The sequence below is a fragment of the Parasteatoda tepidariorum genome, chromosome X2 (genome assembly GCF_043381705.1).
Source record: "Parasteatoda tepidariorum isolate YZ-2023 chromosome X2, CAS_Ptep_4.0, whole genome shotgun sequence".
Classification (NCBI taxonomy): domain Eukaryota; kingdom Metazoa; phylum Arthropoda; class Arachnida; order Araneae; family Theridiidae; genus Parasteatoda; species Parasteatoda tepidariorum.
This window is the reverse complement of record NC_092215.1, coordinates 29,851,689-29,865,842: the sequence shown is the minus strand read 5'-3', so window position 1 is coordinate 29,865,842 and position 14,154 is coordinate 29,851,689. Positions and strand designations below refer to the sequence as shown.

The 14,154-nt window shown below is 29.3% G+C and overlaps 1 protein-coding gene across 2 annotated transcripts in view; it reads right to left on the bottom strand.

The window, feature by feature from the left end:
- The window catches only part of LOC107440919 (histone-lysine N-methyltransferase NSD2), an 82,602-nt gene that overhangs the window by 48,992 nt on the left and 19,456 nt on the right, over positions 1-14,154 (bottom strand). For both annotated transcript variants that reach the window (XM_016054009.3, XM_016054010.3), the window contains exons 9-11: positions 10,667-10,823; positions 7,973-8,178; positions 2,131-2,228 (exon numbers count right to left, since the gene is read on the bottom strand). In XM_016054009.3, coding sequence (XP_015909495.2) covers positions 2,131-2,228; positions 7,973-8,178; positions 10,667-10,823 — 461 coding nt within the window. The remainder of the gene's footprint in view (positions 1-2,130; positions 2,229-7,972; positions 8,179-10,666; positions 10,824-14,154) is intronic.

Sequence of the window (14,154 nt, the reverse complement as noted above, 5' to 3'; positions counted from 1 at the left end):
TCATGTAAATTTAAATATAGATAGCTTAAAAAGCTTGTTAAAAATATTGATTAATGCATCTGCATTGTGACAATGTTGTATTTTTTATATAAATGAATAAAATTAATCATGCATTTCCTAAATGTTTTTTTTTTTTTTGGTTGATCCTTTTAAAAATCAAATTCAATTGAATATAATGTGAAAACTTACTAAGTTTGTTCCTCTAATAAAAACACATAATCAGCACTGTTTATTATAGAGAGAAAGAAGCTACATATTAATAGTCTATACTGACTGCCAAGTTGCAATACATTGTTTTAAATTTTTCTTATTGTATCAAATTATTTAGTATTACCCATTTTTATATGATTAAAATATTGCAGTTTATAATGAAATTGAGAACTAGATCAACCTATTGGAATTCTATTTGTTTAAATACTAGATTTAGAGAAAACAGCTAAATTAAAACGAATGTACATAAATTTTTGAATTCAGACGATAGATTTCTTTAATTTGACAATTAGTTACCAAAATATATTCGACACCTACTACATCGTCATTAATATGATGTGGTACTTATCAATGCATTATCTCTTTCTGAAATAGACTGACAGCTACATGCTTTTGCCACCTTTTAATTTATTCAAAATAAAAAAATGCAGGATGAGTCATACACATCAAATGCCATTGAATTATTACTTCATTTACAATAAAAGTTGTTTTTATAAGTGTATGACACCAATAACAAACAAATTCTAATTTAATCCTATCAATCAGGGTAGCATTTAAAAACTGTCATGCTTATTTCTGACAGTAACATAACTTATTAAAATTGCAATAATTTTTAATTATGCAATTTTTAACCAACCACTTTAAATTTTGAAAAATTAAGATAAAGCAAATCGCTTTATCTTAATGATTCGTCACAAATGACATATTTGTAAATAAATACCAATAATAATAATAAAGTTGATTCCATCTTATCCATCCAAAGATGATCTATCCTGAAGGTCAAGTTTATCCCCACTTACAGCGCTGGAAGTCAACTTTATTATTTTTATTCTCAGAAACATACGATTTCAAAACTGGGTTATTATATATTTGTAACTGGGTTATTATAAATTAATTATAAAAGAAGTAATGATTAACGATCACTTTATGCTTTATCTTTGGGAAAAACATTATTTATTTACTTTACATTATTTATTACTTTATTTTTTAAATTATTTTAAAAGTGTTCTGCTGTTTATCATTTGATGGACTGAAATTTTAAAAATTTAAAATTAGTAAAAAGAAATGGGATGTGTTTGAAATTATTTTGTGTTGTTCAATTTCGCAGTAAACATGATTTAATTTACTTTATTTAATTATTAATATTTTTTTGAATTATTGTACGGGGTTTTAGCTGTTAAATTACATAATTTAATAATATTCAGGTGTTTCCAATCAAATTATGATAAAGCATGTGATGTGATTGTTCTATATAGTACAATTTCGCACCTAGTAAGATTCTTTTAATCAATTTATTGTATTTTGATAACTTATATTTAGGTTCCTAATCACTTGGTTTAAATAAAATTCGATTATTTTAAATTCATATTTATTAGTGTAAGCCATTTGCTACTGTATAGCATTTGAATTGCGCACAATTGTTCATAGTACAATTTCGCATATATTTGAGAAGTTAGGATGAAAATGATCAAAATACATAATTTTTCATTTGATCAAAATACATAATTTCTCACTTCATACATAATTCCTCATTTTTCTCATTTTAATGATATATTTTAAGATTATAACTAAGATCATATATTAATTTATCGTAAATTTAATAATTATTTAAATGATTGGAATAAATATTTTTTAAATGTCTCATCATTTACTTAGCATACAACTTGTTACTTGAAATCCGTGATTGATCACACAGTAAAATTTTGTGTGGCATATACAATGGTGGGGCTTTTACGATAAAAAACTTTTCTACTTTTTAGTCAAATTTTATAAAATTTCTTTCTTCAAAATATCTTAAACTTATCATATGTGATAAATACAATTTATGCAGTTAATAAATTATGACTAAGACATTTTCAAGCAGTTACATAACCATTCAAAATGAAACAATGCTAATTAAAACAGATTATATTTAAATACCTTAATACTTTTGTATGATGGTGGCATGTCATTACAAGGGCTGACGGATTGTTTGTAAGCTCTATATAAATCAAATTCTACTCCTGCTTCAAGTAAAGCTAGAAGAATATATCAAAAGTTATATAAAATATGAAAGGCTAATAAAAAGTATGTAAGAAAATTTAAAGTCAATGCTTTTTATAATAATACAGTAATTATTGCTATGGCATGGGTGTTAATTTGTTAGTGTTTGGATATTAATTAACACACTACTCTATCAATTGCAAACATCACTTGCCACACAGTTAATAAACACAACCATTCTGCATCAGGGACAAATCTTTCAATAAAAAATTAGCACCTTTTAAGATAGGGATTTTAGAGACCACTCTCTATTCCACAGTAAAATGTTCGTCAATGGAGGTTGGTCGATCTTAGAAGTTACCTCTATTGACTTCAAAAGTTATCGAAGGTACATGATTTTTCACAAGCAATTTTAATTTTACTGAGTGCTGTTTTCCAGAGCTAAAAAGTGAGTAGAAGGACTAGGTCACTCCTTTGAGGAGACTCTTGCCACTCTGAGCTTTTGATTTCAATCAGTGATGTCACGATGGCGCAGCATCAACTTCTCGCTTTAAAAATAAATTGTTTCACATGTAACTACCATTTTTTTTAAAAAAACTTATTGCAATACATTCATTGTTTTCCTTATTTCAATTTTGAGATGATTTTTTTATCATCTGATTGTAAAAATTGGGAGGGTTACATTTTTGAAAATTATTACCACATAAAAAAGAAACGTAACTGTCTGTGTCTACCAAAAAAGAAACATTTGTTTTTCAGTCTCAAATGAAAAGGTGATGCAAAATTTGCGGCAAAGAATAAGTCGCCTCTGTCTTGGACTGGATGCAGAGTTATTTAAGTTCAGTGAAGAAGACTCAATAAGACTACCTACTTGCAGTTTAAACAATCATTACATTATGAACCAAATATGAAGATGTCTATCATACAAATGACTGTGAAAGAGAAAAAACAGACATGTGCATTAGGAAACTTTATGACATCTTAAGAAAAGTAAACAAGCTAGCATACCGCAGCTTGACGTAATGAACAATAATATGAACATTAGCAGTGGTAACACAACATCTGAGGTATTTATACATAAAACAGAAACGTCATGAACTGATTCATAATATCTTGAGCATTGTGCATGTCATTAAAATAAAGAAACGTTAACAATTTTAGTTGTATACTTCATTCTCCTTAAAATAAATAGTTAAAGACTTATACAAAAGGATACTCCTAAAGAAAGGTAAAAACCTTGAACTTTAATTTTACATTTGGATAAGCTAGGAAAAAGCATAATATAAGAGAAGATCTGACTTATTAATCAAACTATTTCCAACAATAGGCTCTCTAAGACGAGTCTGCCTAAAATCTTTAAGAACAATTAATTACTTTCCATTAATATGATTACAAAAACGATTCTTTAATTAATGGTTTAGTAGTATCTGATTTACTTATTTAAATACCCACCAGAGCATTATTGGTATGCCGCCAAATGCCCCGGATTATCCCTGCAGTGCACTTTTCCTAGATTTGCTCAAACAGTTTTGTCAAGACTTAGGACCGGCCATATAAAGTGTTTGACCTTCAGAGAGCCTATTGTCATTGCTCGGCCATCGCTTCTCCATCTCATCTTTTGGATTGCATTGGTGCCTCTGTGAGGCAACTGATGAGTGATGGAGAGACTGTCTATAACTTGCTGATGCGACATGATCTTCTGGACTTGGTCTAGGACTCTAGACCAAGGGGATAAGCAACAACAACAACTTATTTAAATGTTTATGTATTTAATATTTATTACAATATCCAAAACTAAATTTCTCAAAAAATGAAATTTTAAAATCTATATGCTGAGTCCTATGGTTCTCTACTGAAGAACTTGAAAAATTTATATCTATCTATATATTTATATCTATCTTTATATTTATATTAATTGTAAGTGGTACTGAACTTGAAGTTTTGCATCCACCCAATAATATATTTTTAATCCAAATTAGTTCATTTGCTGTTTCTGTCATTGCTACAGCCTCAATAGTGGATAAGCTCACACATTTCCGTTCTGTTGATCTCCAAGAAATTAGTACCCGATTATTAAAAATTATAATACTACTCATTGAGACTCAGTCATCACTCACTGAGACTGTCTATTTGTAGCAAAATCAGCATCTGAGAAACAATTTAAATTTAAGGCACTAATTTTATTTAAATGTAACAAATAATCTTTGGCGTCATTTAAATAGCCTAACAATTTAAGTAAGATGCTAAAGAGTTTAACACCAGGATCTTCTTGAAATTGCGATAACATGTTAACTGCATAACTCAAATCTTGTCTAGTTTAATTTGCAATAAATACCAACATTCTAGTAAAGCTTTTAAAAAACCTAAACCATACTAAGTTTTTAATTTTATCAGCAAAAAAACTCTTACTTTCAAAGAGATAGTTTAACTTATAAATAATTGTGCGGTTAAATTAGCACATTTTATAAACCGGTTTTAAATTAAATACTAAAATACAAAATTCGCCAACAACATCATATTAAAGATCTGAAAAGAATCGCACAGAAATAGTAAAAAAAGACACAAACATCTGCCGTTAAATTACGTAAGTTTACGATAGAATCGTTACGAACTGAGCTAGTCAAAAAGTTACTCCTTAAGTTTGAAATGCACGTTTGTCTTAATTACATCGTATAAAAATATCAGACTTAAAGAAAAAAGATAGAAATTACCGAAAACAATCGAAAAAGAGGTGGATTATTGTTGCGAATTGAACGCCTCAAAAAGTACCAATTCGAATTCAATCGCACGTCATAATAGTGTATTAGAAGATTAAAAACTTCTTTTTTTTAATTAAAAAAACAGAATAACGTATTTAAAAAAAAACAGAGTTTGAAAAACTATGTGGAAAGAGTCTAAAAAATTATAAATAAATAACAGGTGAAAAACAGTGAAGAACGCTGAAAAATGGTGATTCAAGAACATGAAATTTTGACAAGATTGTCACGAATCATGTCAAAAAGTTCAAATCAAATTCAAAATACTCACCTGGTAATAAAATAGCACTAAAAACATCGGAATTTGAATATCCATGTGAAAAAAGCATAAATATTATTAGTATAACTAAATAACCCGTAACTAAAAAAATAACTTGCGAAAGAACAATTATTAAACAACGTGAAATTATAATGGAATCGTCACAAATCAAACGTGGCAGGAAATGATACCTCAAATTCAAAATTCACAGGTCATAATAACATAGCATTTAAAATACCATAATTTCAAAAACTATGTGAAAAGAGGGGAAAAAATGACTTGCCGAAAATCTATTATACAACGATGTGAAATTAAGATCGAATTGTTTGCCGATTCTTCAACTAAACTGACATGTGAATGCTTTCTTTTGTGCTGGTCAGTTGAAATGTTGACGCAGTGGTTGCAGGTTGTAAAAGTTTGTTCTTTTTAATGGGCACTGAAGCTCTTAGGTAACAAATCTCATAATTTTTTGGAATATTTTTATTTTAAACAATTTATTTCTATTTGTAGAAAATAAAAGAGGATTTTATTATTTTTATTGAAAATTTGTCACTTATAGTTCAAGTAATATTCAAGCTCAAGATTGTTTTTGTTTTTTTAAACATGCAGCAAATCCAATGCCAGCCAGGCACTCTGTTAATATTAGCGATATCTTTGATCTATATTACGATATCTATCTATTTTTTATACTTGACCGGTCAACACTAATTTTCTGAAAAAATCCTACATCATTCTTCCTCATGTCTTTTATTATAATGGCCTTTTTTGACAGTTATTGTTACGAATTTTCACATTGTATTTAAAATGTTGATATTTAACAATCACATAAAAATGTTAAATAGCACAGATTAATTATAAATCACTTCACAACACTGAATTTACGATGATGCTATCAATAATCCCTGGTTTCTGACATGTTGATTGCTTTTTTTTTTTTTGCANTGGATTTTTTTTTTTTTTTTTTGCAGTTACTATGGATTTTCAGATGGTTTCAAAAATCGTGATGTTTCAAAGTGACCTTATAACATATTATGTACTGTGCAATTGAATAATCATGATTTGAAGCACTTGATTAGCGACCATTTCATCGTTAATGCACTGTCAAATCGCATTTTCAGCAGTTACATTAAAGATATTCACATGGCATGTTTTTAAAAAAATTTAGATTTTAATACAATATTAATTCGTCTGGTAAATTTCAAACCACAATTTGATAATTCACTTTCTTCCTCACATGATTTAAATCTGCAGTTTCCCGGATCATTGTGATATTGATTTTATGATAGTGGAAATCAAATAAAAATCATAAGAAAATCTAGTAAAAATCACAAAAAAGTGGAAATTTAGAGGAAAAACAGAAAATTCTCATCTCTTATTAAAAGTCTAAGTTTCAGAAAATACCTTTAGATATTTCAATGCATTTCTTCACACATTTCAACTTTCATTTAAACAATCTATGAAACAACAAAATTAGGAAGAAAAAAACTTTGCTTTTAATGATTTATAAAGGTGATTAATAATGAATAATTTTTATATAGCTTTCTACGTCTCTCTTTCCACTTTCTAAAACATATAACTGCCTCAAAGCTGTTCATTTGTCAGTTACGTTATGTTGGATGGCTAATTACAGAAAAGTATGCAAAATCGAGTTTTCAATGATTTTGAGACATAACTATGCTTTTCAGAAAAAAATAAAGAGTTCAGTCTGAGCAATCTATTTTGGTAATTTTTCAGGAGAATTTGAAGCAGTTGGTATGTCTGCCGATCACAAAAATCAGATAAGTTTTTTTTTTACAAGTTTTTTCAAAAATTGTTTGAAAAACTGAAGTCCCTTTCCGTATGAGCCAATTCAACCAATGAACTAATACTGTTATTGTAGAATTTTATAAAAATGAAGTAAACAGTTTAAGGGATCGATACTATAACAAGGTAAGTTCAGATGCACTATTAGTTGAAGTTTGCATTGTTGCACTGCAAAATGTATTGTTTTTTTCAACAATATTTACAACAAAATAGAAGACTGATCTAATATTTATCAGGGGTCTGTCCAGACATTTTGTGAAAGGTCCGTTTTTCATGAAATTGTGAAAAAATTACTCACATTCTTTCAACCAGGGTCCGCTTTTATGAAATTGTGTAAATAGGGTCCGGTTATTGCAAAAAAACTTTTGCAAAAAGTTTTTAAATTGTAAATAGATACAAGATTATGCTCCGCACTGTAAAATTATAATTAAAAAAATTAAATTTTCAAAAATAAACAGCAATTGCTGCTTTTAAATTAGAAATGCAACATACAAATATTTGGTATTTTGCCTATACTGCTGAACGCAGAATATTCATTTCGTACGAATAATGGACATCTGCCGAAGACAAAACTTAATTCCTTTACATCCATCTTTCTTGTTTTCTTCCCTGGGAAGGGTTTATTTGATTAACAAAACAATAATGAAGATTAACAAATTTGTGAAGGGTCCGTTTAAAAGAAAAATCATTTTGTGAAGGGTCCGTTTCTAAGTTAAAATATTTTGTGAAGGGCCCGTTTTTATGAAAAGATGTTATGTGAAGGGTCCGTTAACGGACCCAAATTTCTTCTAAACAGACCCCTGTTTATGCTCAGTTTTCCACCAACCAATACCAAGTAACTGGAATAGATATATTGTCTACAGTCAAAAATGCAATCAACTTAAGTTGCTATTGTACAAAACCTTAGTTACTTAATAAAATGAATAAAATATTTAATAAAATTTTGAATTGTTGCATTTACCTTCTTTGTACTTGATTTTATTTTTCCCTTGAGTCACTTGTCTATAAGTCTTGTGGTGTTCTTCATATGCTATTACACGGCCACGATTTGACCAACAATAATCATGAGTTCCAAAAAATTTCACCGGGAAATCACCGTCACTATGTGAGTAGTTCTTAATATTATCTGGAAGCTTAGATGGGTGTACTATCTGTGATGGCCACCAACTAAGCAAAAAAAACAATATATTCATTACGAACAAAAAATTAAAACATGAATACATTCAGATTTTATGAAACAAAAATAAAAATATTAGATCAAAACAATACTAATTATTACGCACCTTCAAGCATTGTTACTAGGTGATAAAAAAAAACATAAATTTTTTATAAATTATTATAAAACCTACATTTTTTGACGTAACTTTGAATTATATATTTTTTAAAAACATTACTTTTTAAATTTATGTTACAAATTTTAATTTATTCATTTTTGTTTATCACAGTTTTCATAACATGTTCTTTTAACATGTGCAATTTACCTAATACCGAAAGAGCTAAAAGTACATATTCAACAATTGCCAACCACTGTATACTCCCGTATATCACATATTTTATAGGAATAGCTATTCTGCAATGTAAAAAAGAACCTTTACAAGATTTTTAATGGGTGTAATATATCTCACTTCTATTTCTATATATATTTTCAAAATTTTAATTTTACCCTTTTTAAAAAGTTAAATTCAGTTCTTTAAATTCTTTATCAGTTGTAAAAAAATATGATTTTTTGATTACAATATTTCTTTTATTTTATATCCGATGTTGAACAGCCGACCCAATTTTTGGGTTTACGACTACTAATGTTCAACTCCATAGCCTTGTAATTTTGAACCCAATCCAGAAGACAAGGGAACTCCTGGATCAAGTATTAGGGAGAAATTTGCCTTTGTGGAGGACTTTTTGATGGAACTAACCTGCATTTGCGTTACACGGAGAGGAAAACCACGAGAACCTCCCATGGTTAGCCTGACAGCAAGGGGAACCCATGATCCGTCTACCACTGAGGATATTTCACGTAAGCACTGTGGTCAGTGTAAGCCGGACGCGGAATTTGTGACGACCAGCCATTGCTGGGATCGAACCCCTAATCACGTCAATGGAAGGCGAACGCTCTTTCCCCTGAGCCATTGCGGCTCTGATTGCATTATTTGAAAAAATTTACTAGCTTTGTTTAAAAATATTTTAAAAATTAATAATTTTTTTAGGAAAAAATCCTTTTTTTTTCTTTTTTTTTAGAAATAGCACTTGTTTGTTAATTATTTAGATTTATATATTTTTATTCATATCAAGGTTTACGAAGTTCATTAATAAGTTATTACATGGCATACCTGTCAACCTCAAAAGTAAAAAGATTATTCTTCAAAAATAGGAAAATTTTGTGCACAACAAGCAATTTGATAATTTAAGAACCTTAATAATATATCCTTAAATAATCTTTTGTTATCATTTTCCACAGGATATTAAGTAGAAAAAATATTTTTAAAACAGAATCTTCACTCAATGAATTTCAATTTTGCTGAAAGAAAGGTAAAGTGTAAAATTAGTTTTTTCTTCTTAAAATACTTTTAGCATTAGTTTTAGGTAATAAGGTAAAAAATATTTGAATTCATTTTTATAAATAAAATATTAATTAAACATCAAATGTTAATAATGAACGATTAACATTAATTAAATCAAATAATTAAAAGTAGAAATAGAATAAATTCAAAAAGCTGCATATGGATATGCAATGGACCAAATAAAATTCAAACAGAAAACAAAACTCCTATACAAATATGAAGATTATTTACAAAAAATTTTGAAACCTAAGCAACAAGAATGTTGTCAATTTAGAAGCTTAAATGCCAGCAAAACCAAAGAAAACTGGCGTTAATCAGAAAAAATCCATTTCACTCTTTGTTCCTCATACTTTGTAACTCTTTACCCTTTACAAAAGCTTCATGAAAAGTAATAATTCTCAAGAAATTTTTTAATCTTTACACATTGTGTGAAATTTTATGAAAATCATTTTTGACTGCAGATTTAAATGTCCATTCAATTCATATACAATAATACAATTTCATATTCAATAATATTTGAAATTATATCCATTGGGAACTACTGGATTTTCTGGTATTGAAAAGATGGTTTTACAAGGAAAAGGGGAAAAAAAAGGAAAATAGTGAAAAAGCGAGACAGAAGGGTTTGCTGATGTTAGTGTCATTTTTACATAAGATAAAGGATAATGTGATTCTCTTTATTTTTTGATTACAGAACTCTTAATTTTTACTTGAATTCTTAACTCTTACTTTAAATGTTAGATTGCGCTGAAAATTTCGTTTTATTAATAGGATTGATTCAGAAATCTGCAAACCAATGATCTTGAGATACATGGAATTTCGAGAAAAAGTTACATGCCCTGCTTTCAGTTTCCAGGCGTGTAGTGATGATACAAAACACCCGGAATACATTCACCCCTGAATGTGTGGCTGTTAGCGTTATATAGTATGACACAATTTATAGATTATAACAGATAAATGAACCTTTCAAAAAATATTTCACACCATAAAGGATAAACAAAAATAATATTTCTATGTCAAATCTTAACATTGATTTTTTTTTCAGCTGTTAATATAAATATTTATATTAAAAATGATTTTTTAAAAAAATTACAAACCTATGATTCCCCAACTTGCAAAATACTATCATGGAATAATAGAAATGACTCTTTTTTAAGCAATATTCACATAAGAATTTTCCTTCAGGCACATCGCCATCCAAGCAAGTTCTATGATATGCATTAGGGCAAGCATCACAACACACCAGATCACCCCCTGTAGAAAAATCAACAATTATTACACATACAAACAAACTTAAGTGAAAACAAAAGAAAAACAATATATTTCTAATTAAATAACATCATTATTATGATTACATAGTGCCCTGCGGCAGAATTTTTTCGGGTTTTCTGCAACAAACCACTCTAGTACTAATTCTTTTTGCAAGATACTTTTAAAAATAACAAATATGTATGTAACTAATTTAAAGAAACAAAAGCGGTGCCTTTGCAATAAAAACAAATATACTTATTAAAAATCGTAAAATCCGTAGTAGTAACTAACGAAAAAAAGACAGACGTTGAAATCATGCGCAAAGCACTCTTCAAAAAGGAGTTACTTAAATGTGTGTTTCGTTTAGAGAATCGGCTGTTATAATAAATGTAGTCTTCAGGGATGAGAGTAGTCAGAAAGTAAAAAAGAGGAAATCCAAGAATATATACCACAATCGCACTTTTTTGTCAAATTTTTGTTGATATCCCAGCAAAAACATAAGTTCTGGCCATCTTCGAAATTACTGACGATACTGATTGAAAAGTGAAGGTGCAAATTACTGTCAGCTGGGTTGATTGCTGGGCCACCCTATGAACTTTTGCCAACATTGTAGGAAGTGTTGGGCCTGTACATTACAAACAGCCGCATCCCGTCAGTCTGAATCTACCCAATGGGCCACCAAGTTAAAGTTGTCTGCTGCCGCTAGTGAAGCGGTCGAGCGAGTAACTGTAACTGTGAATTTATTGTTTAGAAAAAGAAGCACGTTGGATTCTTATAATTTTCAAAAAAGGTAAGGTTTTATTTTTTNGCGTGAATACGAATCGCTACACGGGGTTTTAAAAGCACGTAAATACAAATCGCGATATTGGTTTTTTAAATCTCGTAAATAAGAATCGCAATGCACAAATATTTAAATTGCCAGAATAAGAATCGCAACGTTCAACTTTTAAATCAGGTAAATACGAAAATCGATGCTTGATAATAAAAATCACGATTTTAAAAATGCATAACTACAAAACACGATATTGGATTTTTAAATCTCGTAAATACGAGTCATAATGTACAATATTTAAAAAGCGTAAATAAGAATTGCAATGTGCAACTTTTAAATACGAAAATCGATGATTGATATTAAACATATTTATTTATTTAGCATTTTTACATATTTCTACATATTTATTTAGCTAATTGAATTAAATAAAAATTAGGTTTGTGGGTTTTAATTACTCCTGTAACTAGGTCAATGACCTCTCGTAAACCTCNGAATGAGTAAATAAATATTTTCACTGCAAATCCACCTTTATTTTTTTTTTCTCTTTTTTTTTGTTTGCTTTCACTCCAGAATACAAGAAGCAGCGATGTCTGAATTACGAAAATACGAGCTATCCTGCCGACAGATAAAAAATACGGAAAATCTTATTTTCCATGCGTGAAATCGGAGAAAATAGCTAATATAAGTAAAAATGCGGAAGGGTTAGCAGCTAGGATGTAGTTTGAATTTTCTGTTTTTCTTCGAAATTCGTAAATAAATATAATTATTTTACTTCCATGACTGAATTTTCAAAAAAAAAGCGGGATATTTATAAAAAAAAATTTAAAAAAACAAAACTTTTAGAGAATTGGAGTTTTTGATAAAAAGGCTGAAATTCGAGAGACAAAAGCGAAAAAAATCTCATCCCTGTATAAAGGTCAACCAGTTTTATCCCAAGGAAATGATTTTTAGAGAAACTTCAGAGGGAGGAATGAGGACTTCAATAATTTCGTTTTGCGGAAAATTAAATTCCTCATAAAATATTTTAACTTGTGCAAAAAAAACAAAAAAAATTTCAGCGGAAATTAGCGGGAAAAATGGAAAAATATGAAAAAAAGCGGAAATCCGAGGAAGAATCTCATCCCCGAGTCTTAAAAATATTGGATTTTAAAAACTATGTGGAAATCAATCGCAATAACTGCCAAAAAAATTTATAGAATCTTGCATTAAAAAGTAAATACTCAAATGTGCGATTCGAATTTCTCATATTGTCTGAAGTATATAGGGATATTTAAAAGCCTTGTGAAAATTAATATCAACTTCAGAGATCATAAATTGAACGTATCAAAACGAGATTAGCTAAGTGCACTATTTAAATTTTATGTGTAGAAATAATAGAAACTAAAAAATAACCGCTATTTTAAAAATTTAAAATTTTATGAAAAGAGTCAGCATTTTTTAAAAAATTTAAGCATTCATAGCAGTCACATAAACGATTGAAACAATACAAGGATTAAAATAACTGAGAAATTAAAAAGTATCAGGATTTCAAAAACAAAAAGGAAATATTCGTAGTAAATAATTGCCAAAAAAAATTCATTACATACATTTACAATGCAATTAGCTTAAGTTTTGAGTGACAAAGTGAAGATTCAAATGCATAATTTAGAATCTTCATGTGCGTAATATATTAAAAATATTGATTGATTTTTCTTCAACCAAATTTTAAAAAAAGGGACTAATGTAACACATTGATTAATTAATTCTTTTGAAAACTCACTGGCATTTCTTTCCCTTCAATGCACGAGAAAGGAGTCTTTTGAATATAATTCTGCAGGAAAAAAACTCTTTCAAAAATTTATACAGAAAAGAAAACCAAAATTTTTTACTTCCCAAAGGAAAAATCTTTTTACATGAGCACTGTAATGTTCTATGACAATGTCGCCATAATTCTGTCACAGGGATATAGTGAAAGAGAATCTTAGACCAGAAAAATGCTTCTATAACTTTATCAACTAGCTCAGTGATTCTCAAAATGTGAGTCCCATTCCTCAGAGGAACATAATGTCCTATTTTATATTATTGAAAAATAAGTTAGTTAATTAAAAAACAGGTAAAAGAGTAACATAAACCGAAGAGCCATTACATTATGACCACACTGCTAATAACATGTAGGACCACCTTTAGCCCTCAAAACTGCTAGCACCTACCGTGGCATTGATTCCACAAGGTGCTGATAGGTAGTCTGAGGTATCTGGTACCAAGCGCTCACCAACTGGTCCTGCAATTCCCTCACATTTCGAGGGGCTAGCGAGGCAGCACGAATTTGGTTTTCCATGTAGGACCACAAATGCTCTATTGGATTAAGGTCAGGTGAATTTGGGGACCAAGTCATGACTTGAAAGTCAGTGGAATGTTCTTCGAACCAATCCATGACGATTCGACCCTTATGACATGGTGCATTATCATGTTGGTAAACACCATCCCCCGCAGGAAAAACTGCTGCCATGAATGGGTGAACCTGGTCTGCAACTATGTTCAAGTAGCTTACAGACGTCAGGGATTGTTCTATGAGGATTATGG